The sequence below is a fragment of the Triticum aestivum genome, chromosome 5A (genome assembly GCF_018294505.1).
Source record: "Triticum aestivum cultivar Chinese Spring chromosome 5A, IWGSC CS RefSeq v2.1, whole genome shotgun sequence".
NCBI classification, from domain to species: domain Eukaryota; kingdom Viridiplantae; phylum Streptophyta; class Magnoliopsida; order Poales; family Poaceae; genus Triticum; species Triticum aestivum.
In genome coordinates, this window is record NC_057806.1 from 656,265,043 (window position 1) to 656,285,378 (window position 20,336).

The window sequence follows — 20,336 nt, forward strand, 5'->3', positions numbered from 1 at the left end:
AAGATTGTTTCTTCTTGCTTGTAGCTTGTAGCTTGTCCCTCTATGGGGAGCCCTGCCCCTCCTTATATATGTTGAAGGGGCGGGTTACATGTGGGGTCCTATTAGGATTAGGACTAGTCTATCTCTAATACAAACCGGATACAAGTCCAGGTCTTAACTCCTTGTAAGACAAATATTCCTCATGCCTTTCCTCTTGAATCGGCCCACCATAGTATGAACCGGCCTTCATGAACCGCCAGTTGGGAAACCGGGTCTTGTCGCTCCTCTGACCCGCCTGCCGGATTACCAATGAACTGTAAACCGTCTGGTCTGTGCAGGTCGCCGGTGAATCGCCAAGTCCGGCCGGATTATCCTTCCGGCCGGTTTACACCGCGGGGTATATCCCCGACAGGTAGCGTGCCGACGGCGATCACATCGACCTTGGAACCATTCCCGACGCGCATCGTCACCTCATCCTTCGCCAGTCTCCGCTTATTCCGGAGCTCCTGCTTTGAGTTATAAATGTGAGCAACAGCATCGGTATCAAATACCCAGGAGCTACTACGAGTACTGGTAAGGTACACATCAATTACATGTATATCACATATACCTTTAGCGTTGCCGGCCTTCTTGTCCGCTAAATATTTGGGGCAGTTCCGCTTCCAGTGACCACTTCCCTTGCAATAAAAACACTCAGTCTCGGGCTTGGGTCCATTCTTTGGCTTCTTCCCGGCAGCTTGCTTACCAGGCGCGGCAACCCCCTTGCCGTCCTTCTTGAAGTTCTTCTTACCCTTGCCTTTTTTAAACTTAGTGGTTTTATTCACCATCAACACTTGATGTTCCTTTTTGATTTCCATCTCCGCTGATTTCAGCATTGAATATACCTCAGGAATGGTCTTTTCCATCCCCTGCATATTGAAGTTCATCACAAAGCTCTTGTAGCTCGGTGGAAGCGACTGAAGGATTCTGTCAATGACCGCGTCATCCGGGAGATTAACTCCCAGCTGAGTCAAGCGGTTATGCAACCCAGACATTTTGAGTATGTGCTCACTGACAGAACTGTTTTCCTCCATCTTACAACTGAAAAACTTGTCGGAGACTTCATATCTCTCGACCCGGGCATGAGCTTGGAAAACCATTTTCAGCTCTTCGAACATCTCATATGCTCTGTGTCGCTCAAAACGCTTTTGGAGCCCCGGTTCTAAGCTGTAAAGCATGCTGCACTGAACGAGGGAGTAATCATCAGCACGTGACTGCCAAGCGTTCATAACATCTTGGTTCTCTGGGATGGGTGCGTCACCTAGCGGTGCTTCTAGGACATAATCTTTCTTGGCAGCTATGAGGATGATCCTCAGGTTCCGGACCCAGTCCGTATAGTTGCTGCCATCATCTTTCAGCTTGGTTTTCTCTAGGAACGCGTTGAAGTTGAGGACAACGTGGGCCATTTGATCTACAAGACATATTGTAAAGATTTTATACTAAGTTCATGATAATTAAGTTCATCTAATCAAAATATTCAATGAACTCCCACTCAGATAGACATCCCTCTAGTCATCTAAGTGAAACATGATCCGAGTCAACTAGGCCGTGTCCGATCATCACGTGAGTCAGACTAGTTAACATTGGTGAACATCTTCATGTTGATCGTATCTTCTATACGACTCATGCTCGACCTTTCGGTCTTCCGTGTTCCAAGGCCATGTCTGTACATGCTAGGCTTGTCAAGTCAACCTAAGTGTATTGCGTGTGTAAATCTGGCTTACACCCGTTGTATTCGAACGTTAGAATCTATCACACCCGATCATCACGTGGTGCTTCGAAACAACGAACCTTCGCAACGGTGCACAGTTAGGGGGAACACTTTCTTGAAATTATTACGAGGGATCATCATATTTAAGCTACCGTTGTTCTAAGCAAATAAGATGTAAAACATGATAAACATCACATGCAATCAAATAGTGACATGATATGGCCAATATCATTTGCTCCTTTTGATCTCCATCTTCGGGGCTCCATGATCATTGTTGTCACCGGCATGACACCATGATCTCCATCATCATGATCTCCATCATCATGTCTTCTTGAAGTTGTCTCATCATCTATTACTTCTACTACTATGGCTAACGCTTTAGCAATAAAGTAAAGTAATTACATGACGTTTATGTTGACACGCAGGTCATAAATAAATTAATACAACTCCTATGGCTCCTGCCGGTTGTCATACTCATCGACATGCAAGTCGTGATTTCTATTACAAGAACATGATCAATCTCATACATCTCATATATCATTCATCACATCCTTTTGGCCATATCACATCACACGGCACATGCTGCAAAAACAAGTTAGACGTCCTCTAATTGTTGTTGCAAGTTTTTACGTGGCTGCTATAGGTTTCTAGCAAGAACGTTTCTTACCTACGCCAAAACCACAACGTGATATGCCAATTTCTATTTACCCTTCATAAGGACCCTTTTCATCGAATCCGATCCGACTAAAGTGGGAGAGACAGACACCCGCTAGCCACCTTATGCAACTAGTGCATGTCAGTCGGTGGAACCAGTCTCACGTAAGCGTACGTGTAAGGTCGGTCCGGACCGCTTCATCCCACGATGCCGCCGAATCAAGATAAGACTAGTAACGGCAAGTAAATTGACAATATCGACGCCCACAACTGCTTTGTGTTCTACTCATGCATAGAAACTACGCATAGACCTAGCTCATGATGCCACTGTTGGGTAACGTAGCAGAATTTTAAAATTTTCTATGCATCACCAAGATCAATCTATGGAGTCATCTAGCAACGAGGGAGAAGGGAGTGCATCTACATACCCTTGTAGATCGCGAGCGGAAGCGTTCAAGAGAACGGGGTTGATGGAGTCGTACTCGTCGTGATCCAAATCACCGATGACCTAGCACCAAACGGACGGCACCTCCGCGTTCAACACACATACGGTTGGGAAGACGTCTCCTCCAACTTGATCCAGCAAGGGGGAAGGAGAGGTTGATGGAGATCTAGCAGCACGACGGCGTGGTGGTGGAAGCAACGGTGATCTCAGGGAGAGGGAGAGGTGTCACGGGAGGGAGAGGGAGGCGCCAGGGGCTAGGGTGCGGCTACCCTCCCTCCCCCCACTATATATAGGACCCCTAGGGGGGTGCCGGCCCTAGGAGATGCAATCTCCAAGGGGGGCCGCGGCCAAGGGGGGTGGAGTGCCCCCCAAGCCAAGTGGGGCGCCCCCCACCCCTAGGGTTTCCAACCCTAGGCGCAGGGGGAGGCCCATGGGGGGCGCACCAGCCCATTAGGGGCTGGTTCCCCTCCCACTTCATCCCATGGGGCCCTCAGGGATAGGTGGCCCCACCCGGTGGACCCCCGGGACCCTTCCGGTGGTCCCGGTACAATACCGATTACCCCCGAAACTTTCCCGATGGCCGAAACTTGACTTCCTATATATAAATCTTCACCTCCGGACCATTCCGGAACTCCTCGTGACGTCTGGGATCTCATCCGGGACTCCGAACAACTTTTGGGTTACCGTATACTAATATCTCAACAACCCTAGCGTCACCGAACCTTAAGTGTGTAGACCCTACGGGTTCGGGAGACACGCAGACATGACTGAGACGACTCTCCGGTCAATAACCAACAGCAGGATCTGGATACCCATGTTGGCTCCCACATGCTCCTCGATGATCTCATCGGATGAACCACGATGTCGAGGATTCAATCAATCCTGTATACAATTCCCTTTGTCAATCGGTACGTTACTTGCCCGAGACTCGATCGTCGGTATCCCAATACCTCGTTCAATCTCGTTACCGACAAGTCACTTTACTCGTACCGTAATGCATGATCCCGTGATCAACCACTTGGTCACATTGAGCTCATTACGATGATGCATTACAGAGTGGGCCCAAGAGATACCTCTCCGTCATACGGAGTGACAAATCCCAGTCTCGATTCGTGCTAACCCAACAGACACTTTCGGAGATACCTGTAGTGCACCTTTATAGTCACCCAGTTACGTTGTGACGTTTGGTACACCCAAAGCACTCCTACGGTATCCGGGAGTTGCACAATCTCATGGTCTAAGGAAATGATACTTGACATTTGGAAAAGCTCTAGCAAACGAACTACACGATCTTTAAGCTATGCTTAGGATTGGGTCTTGTCCATCACATCATTCTCCTAATGATGTGATCCCATTATCAATGACATCCAATGTCCATAGTCAGGAAATCATGACTATCTTTTAATCAATGAGCTAGTCAACTAGAGGCTCACTAGGGACGTGTTGTGGTCTATGTATTCACACATGTATTACGATTTCCGGATAACACAATTATAGCATGAACAATAGACAATTATCATGAACAAGGAAATATAATAATAACCATTTTATTATTGCCTCTAGGGCATATTTCCAACACCAATCACTCATTGATGCTCATGCCTAAAGAGGTAATAAAAGTATGAATCCCCTAAATTGTCTCTTCTCACCCAAAACAATCCTAGTCAGAAGTTGGAGGATGAGTGTTATGATGGTGTGGACGATGCTGAGGATGCCTCATTGACCTTCAGAAAAACTATTCGTGGAGAGGCTCTTGCTCATTTTTGCTATCTCTTGAAGTCACTTGAGACCATATCAACTTCTACGTGAGCGGATCTTAGACGCGGGAATCACTTGAGACCATATCAACTTCTAAGTGAGAATGACTTGAGTTTGTATGCACCCGGAGATCACCCACTGTGAAGATCTGCCCTTGGTGATGCTTGTAAATGCAAGCCATGATGTAATAGGTTGGTTGTGCTTGGTGGGCTGCTTGGTGGGCGCCAGAACTGGGATTTTGGATCCTATAACCTTTTGGTTCGAATCCTCCATCAACGTGGATGTAGGATTGCACCAACTATCCAAACCATGTGAAAAATCATTGGGTTAACAAATTTTTTTGGCTACTCTACCCTATTCCCTTACTTTCATTCAAGGTGGTATATTTTCCGATGCTTACTCACTATAATTGCTTGATTGTTTAAGGATCAACTAGCCTCTTTGTGCTTAAAATTGCCAAACTTTAAAAGTGGTAGAAGTTTGTATTATGTCTATTCACCCCCTCTAACCCCCCCCCCCAAAGGTGTGTGTGTGTGTGCATCTACATTGTAATTGATGTTCCTTAGAAATAGATAATATGCTTGATCGTTATGCACAAGTTGTTGAGACGGACCATTGTGGTGTTTGTGAGTAATTTTTCACAAACCAACTCCGTTTGAAAGTTCAGACAAAAACTAAATCTAACCCTTTTGCTTAATGTGAGCTCCCCTCGCACTAAAGTTGGCAATGTCCGAGCCACATACTTGGAGTTGGAATTCTTTATTGCGTTTTTTGTGAGAGGACAAAATTCTCACTCGTTATTTTCAAATAAAGATACGATAAATCACCAAGAATCATTAGAGGTACTATCTTGTCTAGTTAAGATGTTCATGATGATAACTCACACGGGAGTCTTGCATATTATAGGATCTCAAACAATAGGATCCTAACCAGAGACTGTCAAGATTACCTTATAAAAGGAAGATCTTAAATAAGTGATAACTTGTCAAATAGTGAATTTTGGGGTAGAGTGGAGATACATGCATTAATGATCCGTACGGGGTTGGCTCGTCAGCGTACCGAATTATCAGTTATTAATTATCCAACTTTCTGACCGCCCTACCATGCCTGGTCAAGTCCGAATCGCTTAGTTTATTGTCATTTTAATTGCTGACATTAAGTCTTTAATGGTCAGCAGGAAGTTTGTTCCCCAAAAAATTCATAGGTCTCTAAATAAAGTTGTTGATTGTCTGGCAAAGTATAGTTGCTGTGAGCGAGTCATGGCTGTATGACTTGACAAAGAACCCCATGTATTAAGCATTTTTTGTCTCTAAATTATAACTCTGTCATCTTGGAATAAACTACTCCCTCTGTAAAGAAATATAAGAGTGTTTAGATAGCTAATACTACTATTGATCTCGGAAAAAAAAGCAGCTAAATTGACAGTATGCAGTAAAAAGCAGTCACGATCATCAGCTTGTTGCACAGCCGTTGGATCCTCTTGGTCAGCCGATCTGGACGGCGGAGGACACCGCTCGCCGCTCGCCATTCGAAGCGGCCTGGCCGCGAGCCCCGCAACCCAATCCGTCCGCCATGGCGCTGTCGGTGCACGCCGCCGCCGCCGCCGTCGCCGCCCCGCGTCTCCTCCCCCCTACCCCGCTCCACCGCTCTGCTCCCGGTACGGCGCCTCCTCCCCTCCCCCTCCTCCGCGCCTTCGCCTCCCTCCGCTCCGGCCCCAGCTCCTCCCGGTGGACGCGGCGGGCGAGCGTGCGGGTGCGCGCGGGTGCCGGCGGCGGAGGCGGGCGGAGGAGGGAGTCCCCGTACGAGGTGCTCGGCGTGGCGCCGTCCGCCGCGCCCGCGGAGATCAAGCGCGCGTACCGGCGGCTCGCGCTCAAGTATCACCCGGACGTCAACAAGGAGGTGCGGTGCCCCCCTCCTCTTCACATCCAAGCAGCAGATTCAGCGATGGAACTAGCTTCAGTACTGTTTCCTAATGGAGATTTTGCTGACAAGCTCCTGGTTCAATGTAGGCGAATGCTCAGGAGAAGTTTCTGAGGATCAAGCACGCCTACAACACGCTGATGAACTCGGAGAGCCGATCCAAGTACGCGAGCAGCAGCAGCAGCCCTGACTCTTCGTGGTCTCCCGGGAGCAGCAAGCCAGCTGACGCAGAAGAGGATTTCTATGGGTTTGGTACTGAAATCTCCTCTCTTCTCTTCTGCTCTAGCAAACTAGTACTATATTATTCTGGGGCTAGGAATTTTATGCTGGTCCGTGAACTGAAATGGGCCTCTGACCAGTGGTTGATCATTGATGCGGTGGTACGCTCTGCTAGTGTTAGTGCCATTTCATTGCAGTTTTCTGCTACGGAACTGCCTGTGGATCCAATTCCTATTGCAGTTTTAAATCTGCCGGTAGATAAGATGGTTATGCAGATATAACAAGTTTGATTGATCCGTAAAAAAATGCGCATTTTGTTGACGCCACTTGGTTTCTGGTTTTGCAGGGGATTTCCTTAAAGACCTGCAAACAGAATTTCAGAACTGGGAGGCTGGCCTGAACTCAGAGCAGAAACCTAAAAGCTTGTGGGAAGAACTGTCAGTAAGTCATCTTTACAGCTTTGCTGCACATTGGAAAATTTACTTTTGGAAAAGGATGGCAAATGTCGACTTGCTAGAAGTACACTTATAATGTTGCAGCTGGTAACTATGGCCTATGATGTAGCCCATGCAAATTATACTTATTTCTGCTCGTGCAGGCTATTGGCGAGGAGTTTGTGGAGTTCCTGGAGAACGAACTGAACATCGACGGCTCGGGCACCGAGGAAGACGATGGGAACGATCCGTACACGCAGTTTGGAGGGAAAGGCGGAAATGCTCAGGGTGACAAGAAGGGAACAAGCAGCTCCGACGATGGCGTGTCGGACATAGAGTCCGTCCTTGAGCAGCTGAAGAAGGAGCTCGGGCTCAGCTGAACTGTTGCCTGTTGACAACACACAACGATGGCAACTGCAGCCACCGTGATTGGTACCAGCCCGATGTTCATATGGAGGTCCCCTGTTCTCCCGGATCGGTGGCGGTAATGGTAGGTACTACTAGATGCTGTACTTTAGCTGGTATAGCTTTCCGGTGGGACGACGGATCGAGCGTTTTGCAGAATGTTTTTGTTCCTCGTTCGTAGGGCTGCAGTTTGTTCTGGAAAGAGAAGAAGAGAAGGCGTGTGCTTCCTTCTAGTAGTACAGTTTTACTTGAATTTTGGGGTGAAAGGAACTGAAAGCCCGGTAACTGCAGTAGGTGGCATTCCTGCGGCTCGATTTCGACGGAATCATGGATGAAGGGACATAATCACACCGAAAGAAGCAGCGGTTCCATTTTTCTTTTTGACCGGGTCAGCGGTTCCATTTCGTTTGTGAGAGAATGTACCCTCCGTCCGTCCGAAAATACTTGTTTTAGAAATGAATAAAATGGATGTATCTATAACTAAAATAAGTTTAGATACAATCATTTCAATGACAAGTATTTCCGGACGGAGGGAGTAGTATGTCTGAAGAAAAATGGCGTGCCCAATTACGGGGTGACTGAACTGAAGGAAAGAGGGAAGGATTTTGTTTCTATTTTTGTTGACGAACGAACCGGCCCAATTAGGGGGGACTTGCGGCGGCCCGGTCGGCCGAACCAACCAACCAAGCCAACGCGAGAAGAGAGAGAGAGAGATTAACCTTAACCTTAACCCTAGCCTAGCCCCTGGACCCCATCGGAACCGAACCGCTCCTCCCCTGGCTGGTTTTCTTCTCCCCCCGTCCCGCATCTCGCCCCACCCCGGATTTCTTCCGCCGATTCCGTGGCGGCCGGCCGATTCCCCGACAGACCACAGAGAGAAAAATAAACCCGGTGAGTTTTTCTCCTCTCTTCTCCCCCCTCCCCATTTGCCTCTCCCTCGGTTGGTTCGCCTGGTTTAATTCCTCGCCGTCTGCCCGGGGATCAGCTCGTCCGGAACCTAGTTTTCGGGGATTAATTCCTCACTGACTGACGATGGCTGATGCAGGGAGGGAGGCAGCGGATGGCGACCCCGGAGGCGGAGGCTGCTGCGGCGGCGGCGGACGCGGTGGCGCTGGCGGTTGCGAGGGACGAGGCGGCGGAGGAGGACGACGACGAGGCGGCCGCGGCGGCGGCGGGGGAAGGAGGGCTGGAGGTGGTGGTGCCGATCGGGGCGCAGAAGCACGACCCGGCGTGGAAGCACTGCCTCATGGTGCGCCTGGCCGGCCGGGACCGCCTAAAGTGCGTCTACTGCGGCAAGCACTTCCTCGGCGGCGGCATCCACCGCTTCAAGGAGCACCTCGCGCGCCGCCCGGGGAACGCCTGCTGCTGCCCCGACGTCCCCGCCGACGTCGAGGCCCTCATGCACCGCAGCCTCGACGAGGTCGCCGCCAAGAAGCTGCGCAAGCGCGCCCTCGCCGCCGCCATGGCCGCCGTCGCCTCCGCCGACCCCGCCGCCTTGCCCGCGGCCTCCTCGCCTTCCCCCTCCCCCTCCGCCTCCAACGGCGAACTGGCCAGCCCCATCCACGTCCTCCCACTCAACCAGGCCCCCCGCGCCGCCGAGGAGGCCCCTCCCATGGGGACGGGGTCGGGGTGGACCGGCGGCGGCGCCACCAAGAGGAGGAAGAAGGCGCTGGCCGTGAGGCGTGCTCCTGCTTCTGTCCCGCAGGCCCAGCAGCACCCTCTCCAGCCTGCTACTCCTGCTCCCCAGACGCAGCCTCCTCACCAGACGATCATGGCGCTTGATGCGACAGCAACAGCACTGCCGCTGTCAAGGCATGTCGATCCGGCTGCGGGCTCGGACAGGGACCAGGTTTGCATGGCTGTTGGGAGGTTCTTGTATGATGCCGGTGTGCCACTGGAGGCGGTGAATTCCGTGCATTTCCAGCCGATGGTCGACGCTATTTCCTCCATGGGAGGGAAGCCTGAGGTGTTCTCATACCATGACTTCCGCGGCTGCGTCCTGAAGAAGTCGCTGGATGAAGTGTCGGCTCAGTTAGAGTACTACAAGGGGTCATGGACTCGCACGGGGTGCTCAGTGTTGTCCGATGAGTGGACGACTGACAAGGGCAGGACCTTGATGACCTTTTCGGTGTATTGCCCTGAAGGCACCATGTTTCTGAAATCGGTTGACGCAACAGATATCGTCACATCATCAGACGCGCTGTTTGAGCTACTGAAGAGCGTTGTTGAGGAGGTTGGAGAGAAAAATGTCGTCCAAGTGATCACAAACAACTCTGAGATTCATGCAGCCGCAGGTAAAAGGCTAGGTGAAACATTTCCTACACTGTTCTGGTCTCCATGCACTTTCCGGTGCATCGATGGTATGCTTCAAGATTTCAGCAAGGAGACAGCAGTTAGTGAGATCATAAGCAACGCAAAGACCATCACTGGATTTTTGTACAGCAGTGCTCTTGCATTGAGTTTGATGAAGAAGCATCTGCAGGGGAAGGATCTGCTAGTTCCTGCAGAGACCCGTGCTGCCATGAACTTCGTGACGCTGAAAAACATGTACAGTGTGAAGGAGGATTTGCAAGCCATGATCAGTTCAGATGAATGGGTACACTGCCTGCTGCCAAAGATACCCGGAGGGATAGAAGTGAGCAATATTGTTAGCAATTCGCAATTTTGGTCTTCATGTGCCTTGGTTGTTCGTGCCACCGAACCACTTGTGCATCTTCTTAAGCTGGTAGGTAGCAACAAGAGGCCTGCTATGGGGTATGTTTATGCTGGATTATACAAAGCCAAAGCAGCAATCAAGAAAGAGCTAGTGAAGAAGAGCGACTATATGCCTTACTGGAACATTATTGACCAGAGATGGGACAGGCACATGCAACGACCGCTTCATTCAGCTGGTTTCTTCCTAAATCCACTGTTTTTTGATGGAATTGGAGATAACATATCGAATGAGGTTTTCTCAGGAATGCTAGACTGTGTAGAAAGGCTGGTGTCTGATGTCAAAATCCAAGATAAAATTCAGAAGGAGCTTAACATGTATCGGAGCGAGGCAGCTGGGGATTTTCGTAGGCAAATGGCTATCCGAGCCCGGCGTACTTTACCTCCTGGTTAGTACTATACAGAATTACAGATTGTATTGAACTCACTTTTACTTGATTGACTAAATTATAGCATTGTTGTAAGCATGAGGTTTCTGAACCAACCTTCCACGCTCCATCTGTTAAAGCATCAAGTTTGTTTGATGATACTTTGATCTTGACATGTTATATTATCTTGCAGCTGAGTGGTGGTATATGTATGGCGGAGCTTGCCCGAATTTAACACGTTTGGCAGTACGTGTCCTCAGTCAGACCTCCAGCGCTAAAGGGTGTGATCGGACACACATTCCTTTCGAACAACTCCATGACCAAAGAATGAATATTTTTGAACGTCAACGAATGCATCATCTCACCTTTGTTCAATGCAACCTGCGGCTACAATACAGGTAACCAAATCCCCGTTACATAGAATGTTTTAATCGATGATGTGTTATTCTGAAAAAAAATTAGCAAAGCATGGATGCAACAAGTGATTTGATTTATACAACTGTTCATAGGCAACAATACAAGGCGAAGGCATTTGATCCAATCTCGGTAGACTACATAGACATAGTTGATGACTGGGTGGTGGATAGATCCGCACTGTTCTCGGGACCAGCAGAGCAGCCAAACTGGATGGAGATTAGTCAACCATTCAACTGGACCTCATCGGCAGGACCGGGCGATGAATTCGAGTCCTTCATTGAAGGTACATACCCTCCTTGCTTCCCGTTTGTCCGTGGGTAATGTTGAGGGTTAAACATGAAAATTTTGTTTGCAGGAGTCGATGATGAGATGATCCAAGGCGCTTCCCGAGGAATCCAAGCCGATGATGACGACAAAGATGATTCCAATGATGTAGAGAAAACCCTGCCTGTGGGTGAACAAGTTGGCTCTAACTTGGATAAACCTGTAAACTAATGGAAGTAGAAGAGAACTGCTCGTGGTATATTTCCATGTAGCAGTTATATGGAAGGAAAAAAAAAGTTTTCGAGTAGCAAAAGGATATAGGTGTTTCTTGTGTGATTTAAAATTTAATGCATATTTCGATGCTTGTGATATATTCGATGGAAAAAAGGAAGTTTTATGCAAGCAGCATACAAGGGATATAGATGCTTCTTGTTCTGTGGTTTAGACTTTAATGCATCTTTCAGTGCTTGAGATAGTTTCGTGTCTTTGTGATTGAGGTATTTAGAGATTGGATGTTTTTTCTGTCTTTGTCCGGTCATGGATATACTAAAACCAGAGCTTCTCCTAATATGCTGCAAGTATGCAGCCGCTTTGTTTTAGTTTTTTTATCTTTTCTGCACGACATAATCAACATCAGATTTATTTTTTTATCTGAAGGGCCTCCCATTATCAACAGAAGAAGGTAGTTGGACTGGTAGCTGAGGATATTATAGCAGAACAAAGAACGCTAATCTGGAGCCATTTTTCAAATATGTTGTAACAAGTTGCAGCCATTACATAAATAATTCGGTAAATATTTCCAAATTGTGTAGTTTACAAGTTGCAAACACCAGCGAAAACTATTTGGGTGGTACAGGAGCTACAGAATTACACAGCGGCATGCCACTTGTGAATACTTGTGGTGAAGCTCATGCGAGGCAAAATAATCTCCTTGGACGCCCCGAAAGAAGCCATATGAGGAGCATGGCAGGGGAAAACGCTACAAGCGCCTGCATTTTGTCCCCTGGGAAGTAGTACATCATAGGCAGGACTACTCATCAGAGAATCACCCACCAATTTCTCGGTTCAAGTAGTCAACAAACATCCTCTTCGCGCTGTCGGCATCTGTTGGTGGGGGTCGCCCGCTCAAGCTGTACTGCCCTGCCAGCTTGATGAACGTGCGTCGGAGGCTCCGTAGCTCGGGCAGGCCAACCGATCTTTGAAGATTAATGTAAAAGTCAGTTAAGGATCTCACCGCGCAATGATAATATCCAACGAATGGTGGTTTCCTTCACTTGATTATCTTATGGCAAAATAATAATATAGAAAGGTGAATCCAATTCTAGATTGAGACCATGCAGACAGAAAACTACTCTACCTCAGAATTTTTAGTCTGCTTGATTGGTGTTTGAAAAGTCATTTGCAAGTTTGAAAAATAACGCATGGCATGTATGATATCATAAGGTTATTCTGAACTAGGAACTTGTGCATGCCTACAGATGCACAAAGACGGATATATGTTATTTGCATCTCCTGCAATAATATACTCCCTCTGTAAACTAATATAAGAGCATTTAGATCACTACTTTATAGTATTGTAAACACTCTTATATTAGTTTACGGAGGGAGTATATAAGTCCTTTTAGAGATTTCAATAAGGACTACATACGGATGTATATAGACATATTTTAGAGTGTAGATTCACACATTTTACTCCGTATGTAGTCCGCATTGGAATCTCTAAAAAGACTTATATTTAGGAACGAAGGGAGTAATTTGCTAAGAGAATATTGCAAACAGTAAAGGATATAGTTGGCAAGTCAGGCCCAAGAGAAATCTTGTTCATGGCAAGCCCAAGACCACCAGACTGTGCCTCCACAATTGCACTGACCACCTCCTGCAAAGTACAGTTCATATCACAGGTTTGCAGCTCCTTCTAAAAACGTTGCTACATTTCCTGGGACTAGATATCATCAGCCAGGAAAACTGCAGTTACCTGTGTTGCTTTGTCCATCTCGTAGAGCGAATTGCCCTCAGTAGTCCGTACCTAAAATATTATCAAGTCAGGATTTGTTTAAATCTACAGGAAATCCACTATGAATGGAAAAGTACTGCAGGTTGGAAATACACAGTATTTGCACAATATTAGGAAGACTTTAATTGTTTTTGCATTTGCATCATGGAGTATTCAGATTTTGATAGAATTTGTTTGAGATATGGTTCATCTGGATTCCAAGCAAAAAAAAAAAACTAGCCTAGCCCGGCACCATTCTGCATTTGGAGCGAGCAAAATTTCTTTTAGGCACCGTAGCCTGGGATGGATAGAAAATCAGCTGCATGAAGAGACAAACCAGCTCGCTTTCGTGGGCAAGAATCACACGAACAGCACTTCCGTTACTACTTACTACATACTCCCTCCGTCCCATAATATACTACTAGTGTAAAAAACGTTCTTATATTATGGGACGGAGGGAGTAGTTTAGTGCTTGTCTAGGAAAACATAACTAACCTTCAAAAGATTATTCAGATTAGAGGCAACAGCTAAGCCAACACTAGCACATGAAAGACTGGATAGGCCAGCTTAGCAAGAACCAAATTCACCGATAGTGTAACATGGGAAAAAAACATAGGAACTAAACACATTTCCTTAATATGTTCTTGTATTTGGCTGCAATATATAGTACCACACCAATTCATGCAGGCATTAACAGAGTACCAAATAATTATTGTTTATGTATTGGAAGATCATGCAGTCGTAGTCAGTCAATGATGTATACAAAAATTTCTTTGTTAGAAAAACATTTATACTTACAGACTGAGTAGCTATTGTAGGCTGGAGAACTTTCACATCTCTTGTTTTCGAATCCACTTTCTTAGTCAAATATGATACAGCCTCAGCAATAACAGGGGAAGATTCCACAATTTCCTCTATTGAAAACAGCAAGATCGATCAAATGGGATAATGAGTCAATTAAGGAAGTAAAGAAGTAGAGAGCGAGCACTAGCCAAGTATAGTGAGCATTTCTTGGGTGGTACTAATTCTTGTGTAACCAATATAAAACTGGATATAAAGGATTGTGAAAAGAAGCCTGGAATTCTGTCTGACAATAAACTAATTAACTAAAATAATTACCAATTCAACCAATCACATGAGCATGAGTTTCTATGAGTGTTCGACAATAACAAGCAATAAATATTGTGGGTTCAACCAATAGGGACTATAGAACAATAGAAGGACAGAACATCTACTATGGCGAGTAATGCATAAGGTACTAGACATATGTGATACTAATTACAAAGATTAGATATACGATGAACATATTAGTACTGATTCAGATCACGCATGCTGTGAAAATAAAATAATTAGACAAAATGAGACTACCTCTAGATGGAAACAATTCAAAAAGAGGGGAATCCCAGCGGCTACGACTATCAGGCCTCTCAAATCTCCTTGCCAGATCTTCAAATCTGTGAAAACAGAAGAAATCATGAGAGAGCAATGGCACCTGCTCGGTAAACTGAAGGAGACAAAGAGTCCATTACTTTCCCCATAAACCCGATACAACAGCAAATCCTTCCATAACCTATCAAATATTTCAGTGATTTGAAACAAAAATGCCAACTATATATAGCATACATGAATTTGAAATCAGATCAAACAAAGTAACTGTGCAGCATATATCTCATTCGTAAGAGGTATTACATTTTGCAAACAGGTCAACAAGAGCCACAAGAGAAATATCTTACATATTGTTATCATATGAGGGTTCTCCTTTCTCCTGACGCTTGACGTTCCAATCCCTACAATGGTCCACTTCTGTATCACAAAAGAACTGAAACATAAAAGATGAAGTATGATGGAAATCACTTACTATTATATCATTTACAATATTAAATGGTGAAAAAGCGCAGTAAACTGGCCAATAGTTTCTATATGCACTCTCTTCAATAGGATACTTTGTGTAGGACATAATCATGGTTTGCAAATCAGGTAAAAAAATACTTTAAGATCACTTTGGTAATGCATCTTATTTATTAAGGTCTGTCCCTCCAATTTCCCATGCTGTACTCCCTCCGATTCATATTACTTGTCGTTCAAATGGATATATCTAGACATATTTCAATGCTAGATACCGTTTGAGCGACAAGTAATATGGGTCGGAGGGAGAACTCAATTTCTGAACTGACATTTTAATGTCGGCGGCGGTGGGTCTTCACCAAGAACCAGTCATGAATCACATCAATTAGCTCGTGTTAGCTCTATTATTATGTGGCATTTATGATTATCTGGTTGTCTCTTTACTACCTGACTTCTATTGCCATCTAACCAACAACAATACTTAGAGAACACATGATGCCATCTCATCATGATTTCATTGTGCTATGCTCATATTAGTGTAAACCTGTTATGTGTAAAATGAATGTAAGTCAATAAACAGGACATCAAGTGCCTACCACACAATATCTTATTCCCGAAGCACGCGCAAGACACCACAGCTCATATCGGTACCCCTGCATATTATAGGTAAAAATCATCACGCCTCTAACAGAGTACAGCACAAGTTGCAGAATCCACTTCATATTACAGTTTACGTAGTAACTGCTCAAGAAACAACAACAAAAAACTGAGCTATATTGACATTTTTTACTATGTAAAACGATGGACTTGAGCTTGTAATTCCCAAACTTGAGTGGTTCAGAAAACCATAGCACAGGGAGGGGCCCAGATTTTGTCCCCTGATCACACTGTGCCAAGTACAACAATAACATACATAAAAAGATAACCACACGGTGCTGCTTCTATCTTCTATTACTAATTGAGAATGGAGTAGTGATTGCAAGTTGCAGCAATAGAATTAAGGAGACAGTACTGCCATCACCTTAATATTGTTCAAAGAATCCACGATGATTATGCCATCCCGTGACACAGACCTATCAACTTCTGATCTCAAAACTCCTCTTAAGTTTTTCTCCACAACCATATCTAAGAAATAAAAGCACAGAATCAGTTGGCAGAAATAAGTGGATGGTAAAAGAACAATAAAAATGAATTGAATAGTAGCATAGAGAAAACATGAAGACTAAAAACCGACAATACCTTTGTAGCTTTCATTCCGTCCAAGATGGAGCGATGACTCGTCAATGACGCGGACAGTGACGTCAGGCACGGAGGAGCGAAGAGCGGCAGCTAGACAAGCTGCAGCCTCTGACTTGCCGCTGCACGGCTGCCCGCACATCACCACGAGCGCCATGGAAGATGCAGAAACCTTAGGAGACGGATAGAACAAAAGCATCAGGGCATGGTTCCATCTTCAAATACTCCCTCTGTAAACTAATATAAGAGTGTTTAGATAACTATTTTAGTGATCTAAACGCTCTTATATCAGTTTACGGAGGAAGTACAAGCTAAAAGTCGAGAAAATTCCCCTTTGCAAATGTTTAACCCTAAATCACTCTGTGCAGGGATATTGTTGTCTGTGTCAAAACGGCCACTATACATGCCATTTATCGAGGTCGATACAGCATATGAAGTACGAGGAAATTGATGATTTATATAAGGAAGTTTATATCACATAGCTGGTCAGCCCTTGACAAAATATTCGAAGTTAGTCGTTTGGTTTGGCTACCAATAGGGAATGAAAAAGCACTCCTAATTAAAACCCAGCACGGAGATCTCAAATCAGTATCGCTGATCATATATCGGTAACCATATCTCTCTGTACATGGCGAGCTCTCCAGCGAGCAAAGACAGGGTTCCTCGACGAGGTGGTGGCGAGAATTGCCTCCCACTGTAGCGGGGCCGAAATTGGTTAGGGGAATCGATCGCGAGAGCGAGAAGATCGCGCGGCCCGGACGAATCGGAAGGGGGCACACCGTGGGCGGCGGACGGGCATGGAGGAGCCTCGGCCGGAGCTGGGAGGGATGGCCGTTGCTGCCCTGGGGTATACGGGGAGAAGGGGAGATGGGGCTCACCTTCCGTCCGCGCTCCGTTGAAGTAGGTGCCGGCCGGCCCTCGCCTGCTGCTGGTCCGGTGGTGCGTGCGCTAAGCGGCGACACGGCGGGACGGAGCTCTAGGGCACCGCGGCGGTGGACTGGCGTACTGCGAGGGGGGAGATTCCGTTGGGCCGGACTGGAGGAGGAGTTGGGTCCTGGAGAGGAAAGGTCGGGCCGGATTGGAGGAGTTGGGTCCTGGAGAGGAATGAGAAGCCGAAATCACTAATTACTAATTCAGTTTTGCTAAAGCACATCTAGATGTGCCATAAGTATTGCATATCTAAGTCCTATGTCATTGCTTACTAATTAAGGAGTACTCAAACACTCCACTTTCCCAAGTCGCGACAAGTGGCGCACATGCAGCGCGTCACTTGTCGTAACCTGCGAGTTTTTCCTTTTTTCCGTTTATTCAAAACGTTTTATCTCTTAAACCGTGCGTCCAAATCTCGAACCCTTTTCATCATTGGATTCTTCACGTCAAGAACTTCAAAACTAGATCCCATGTTGATAGGTTTTGACGAACTTTTTTTCAAAAAAAAAACTGAATGAAAAAAACCGAACGAAAAAACTGAACCGGGAGCACGGTTTTTTTCCCTTTTCGAAAGAGTCGTGGAAGCAAAACCGTGACTCTCGTGTAAGAAAAAAAAACATAAAACACGTTTTTTTTTCGTTTTCGAGAGGCACGGCCGTGACTCTCGCAAAAGCACAACCGTGCCTCTCGCGAAAGCAAAACCGTGACTCTCGCGAAAAAAAAAAACGCGTAGTTTTTTTCCTTTCCGAGAGGCACTGCCGTGACTTTCGCGTAAGCACAACCGTGCCTCTCGCGGAAGCAACTCCGTGACTCCCACAAATGAAAAAAACAAACAGAAAACATGTTTTGTTTTTCCCTTTCCGAGAGGCACGACCGTGACTCTCGCGAAAGCACAAACGTGCCTCTCGCGAAAGCAAAACCGTGACTCTGGCGAAAGAAAAAAAAACAGAAAATACATTTTTTTCATTTCCGAAAGGCACGGCCGTGACTCTCGCTAAAGCACAACCGTGCCTCTCGCGAAAGAAAAACCATGACTTTCACGAAAAAAACACGTTTTTTCGCGAAAAAAAATTCAAAAAATTTTTTTGATCGAAAAGCTAAGAAAGACCGGGGGAAAACCAAAACGTCGAAAAAACCCAGAAAAAAACCGTTTAAAAAGCCGAAAACGCGTGCGAAAAAATAAAAAAAAACGAAGGAAGCATCCAGAGCGCGACACGTGGCGAATGGCTGAGGCGCGCCAAGTGACGCTGATCGTTGCGAGGCTCCCGAAGGAGCGCTTGTTAACTAGTTGCTCCCATGAGAAGCAGGGTAGCGCTGGTGGAGAACTTCCGAACGGGCCCGAAAGGTCGGGCCGGGTTCTGACTTTTGTCAACATCAACAACAACAACAACAACAACAACAACAACAACAACAACAACAACAACAACAACAACAACAACAAAAAATCTCCCTTTCAAATAGTGTCGAACTTTCTTTTACTTGTAGCGGAAATAGTGTCGATTTTTCTACTAGGAATAGATACCAAAGTGCTCAAAAAAAAGATACCAAAGTGTTTTTACCCTCGCGAGCTCAAATGCACGTGTGATAAACGGTAAAATCAAATGCACGTGTGATAAACATAATAATATCTGATTTGTTTTGCAATAAACATTGCTGATTTGTTTACATTAGTGCAAATTTTGTCAAGAAAAAACATTCTTAATGTTTTACGGCAAAATAAAATAAAACTAACGCCCCAAAATGCTTTAAAATAGTTTCTTTGGAGCATCAATTTTTTTTTCAAGATCATTTAGAAAAAAGATCATGAATTTCCGTACGTATGTCCATGATCTGTCGTTCATTATCTTTATATTTATCTTTACCTACTAATAAAACACGCATTGCTTCTGTCGGGTTCACTGTTCTGACATTTTTGCAGAAAAGTCCTTATAGTTTTTGACAATTGAACCCGCCAGTCCCTATTTTAGTGAATTTGGAAAAACAATTCGTTTAAAAAAACCCTACATCTATATGAATTCAACCCATGATTCCTCTGTTTCATTTTATTCAAACGCCTGCTGCCTTTCCAGCCACGGCGGAACAGGGTAAGGTGAGGGATGCGCCCTTGCCGGTGGATGGCTACAACCACAGCAGTGAGCTGCGGAGGAGTAGAAGAAGCGCTGGGGAGGGGGACGCCCCACGGCGGCAATGCTTGGGGCTCCGACGAACGGAGGCGAGCAGCGATAAGGAGAAGCTCCGCGGCGACACTCTGAAGGCTATCAGCCATGGCGGTTGTGGCTGAGCGCGGCTGGATGGCGCATGAGGCTCGAGGCAAGGGGGAGGACCAAAGCACCTCCGCCGTGGGGCCTACTATAAGAAGGATTTCCCGACCCGGATTTGAGTTGCCTGCTATAAGAAGGAAGTGTCCTCGGCCGGAATCTCCATCAGGTTGCGTCCTTGGACCATAAGCTCCATCAAAGCCCGTCGAAATTGCAATTTTCATCGAAACGTCCAATGTTGCCGCCGAGTTCGCCAGAGGAAGAAGCACCGAGTTCGCGGGAAGAATAAGAACATCCGTCCAACTGTCCAATGTCACCTACGGCGGCTACACCAGAGGTATATATCCCCTTGATATTCATTGGATGGAATCCCCTGTTTTAGCTATTGTTTCTGTCCCCTGCCTCTGACTATGCTATCTTTATATTGCTGAATGTAGGGGCTTATTTTTTTTAGTTATTCAATGATATTGGGCAGGGCATGTGAATGAACCAATTCGTGTTGAAAATAACTTGGGCATCAAGTCCACCAAGTTTGAGATGTTCACAGAAACATGTCAGTTTCATGCAGCTATTTCAGTTGACAATATACTGAATAATTTGGCAGTGAACAAGTACAGAAAATGCTCTTAAGAAGCGGTAGTTTTGAACCTGAATTTATAAAATAAAATGAACCAGTTCGTGTTGAAAATATCTTAGACATCAAGTCCACCAGGTTTGAGATGTTCATAGAAACATGTCGGTTTCAGGTA

At 45.9% G+C, this 20,336-nt stretch overlaps 3 protein-coding genes across 4 annotated transcripts; 2 read left to right on the forward strand and 1 right to left on the reverse strand.

The window, feature by feature from the left end:
- The first annotated feature begins 6,091 nt into the window (after window positions 1–6,091).
- LOC123105700 (chaperone protein DnaJ) lies at window positions 6,092–7,948 on the forward strand. Its single transcript, XM_044527819.1, has 4 exons — window positions 6,092–6,485; window positions 6,596–6,758; window positions 7,072–7,166; window positions 7,324–7,948. Exons 1-4 carry the CDS (start codon window positions 6,159–6,161, stop codon window positions 7,537–7,539), a joined length of 801 nt encoding a protein of 266 aa, XP_044383754.1. The 5' UTR covers window positions 6,092–6,158; the 3' UTR covers window positions 7,540–7,948.
- Window positions 7,949–8,116: 168 nt separating this feature from the next.
- On the forward strand, window positions 8,117–11,742 carry LOC123105697 (uncharacterized). 2 transcript variants are annotated; one of them, XM_044527815.1, is made up of 5 exons: window positions 8,117–8,455; window positions 8,610–10,665; window positions 10,838–11,042; window positions 11,154–11,344; window positions 11,417–11,742. In XM_044527815.1, the coding sequence occupies exons 2-5, from the start codon at window positions 8,625–8,627 to the stop codon at window positions 11,554–11,556; spliced, it is 2,577 nt and encodes an 858-aa protein (XP_044383750.1). In that variant the 5' UTR covers window positions 8,117–8,455; window positions 8,610–8,624; the 3' UTR covers window positions 11,557–11,742. The 2 variants fall into 2 exon arrangements, with proteins under 2 accessions (XP_044383750.1, XP_044383749.1); XM_044527814.1 differs by lacking the exon at window positions 8,117–8,455 and having other exon boundaries at window positions 8,472–10,665.
- Window positions 11,743–12,047: 305 nt separating this feature from the next.
- LOC123105699 (protein KTI12 homolog) lies at window positions 12,048–17,515 on the reverse strand. Its single transcript, XM_044527818.1, has 10 exons — window positions 17,278–17,515; window positions 16,403–16,571; window positions 16,185–16,288; window positions 15,760–15,816; window positions 15,052–15,137; window positions 14,687–14,772; window positions 14,117–14,232; window positions 13,301–13,351; window positions 13,115–13,201; window positions 12,048–12,535 (listed from the first exon to the last, which is right to left on the reverse strand). Exons 2-10 carry the CDS (start codon window positions 16,554–16,556, stop codon window positions 12,371–12,373), a joined length of 906 nt encoding a protein of 301 aa, XP_044383753.1. The 5' UTR covers window positions 16,557–16,571; window positions 17,278–17,515; the 3' UTR covers window positions 12,048–12,370.
- Window positions 17,516–20,336: the final 2,821 nt, after the last annotated feature.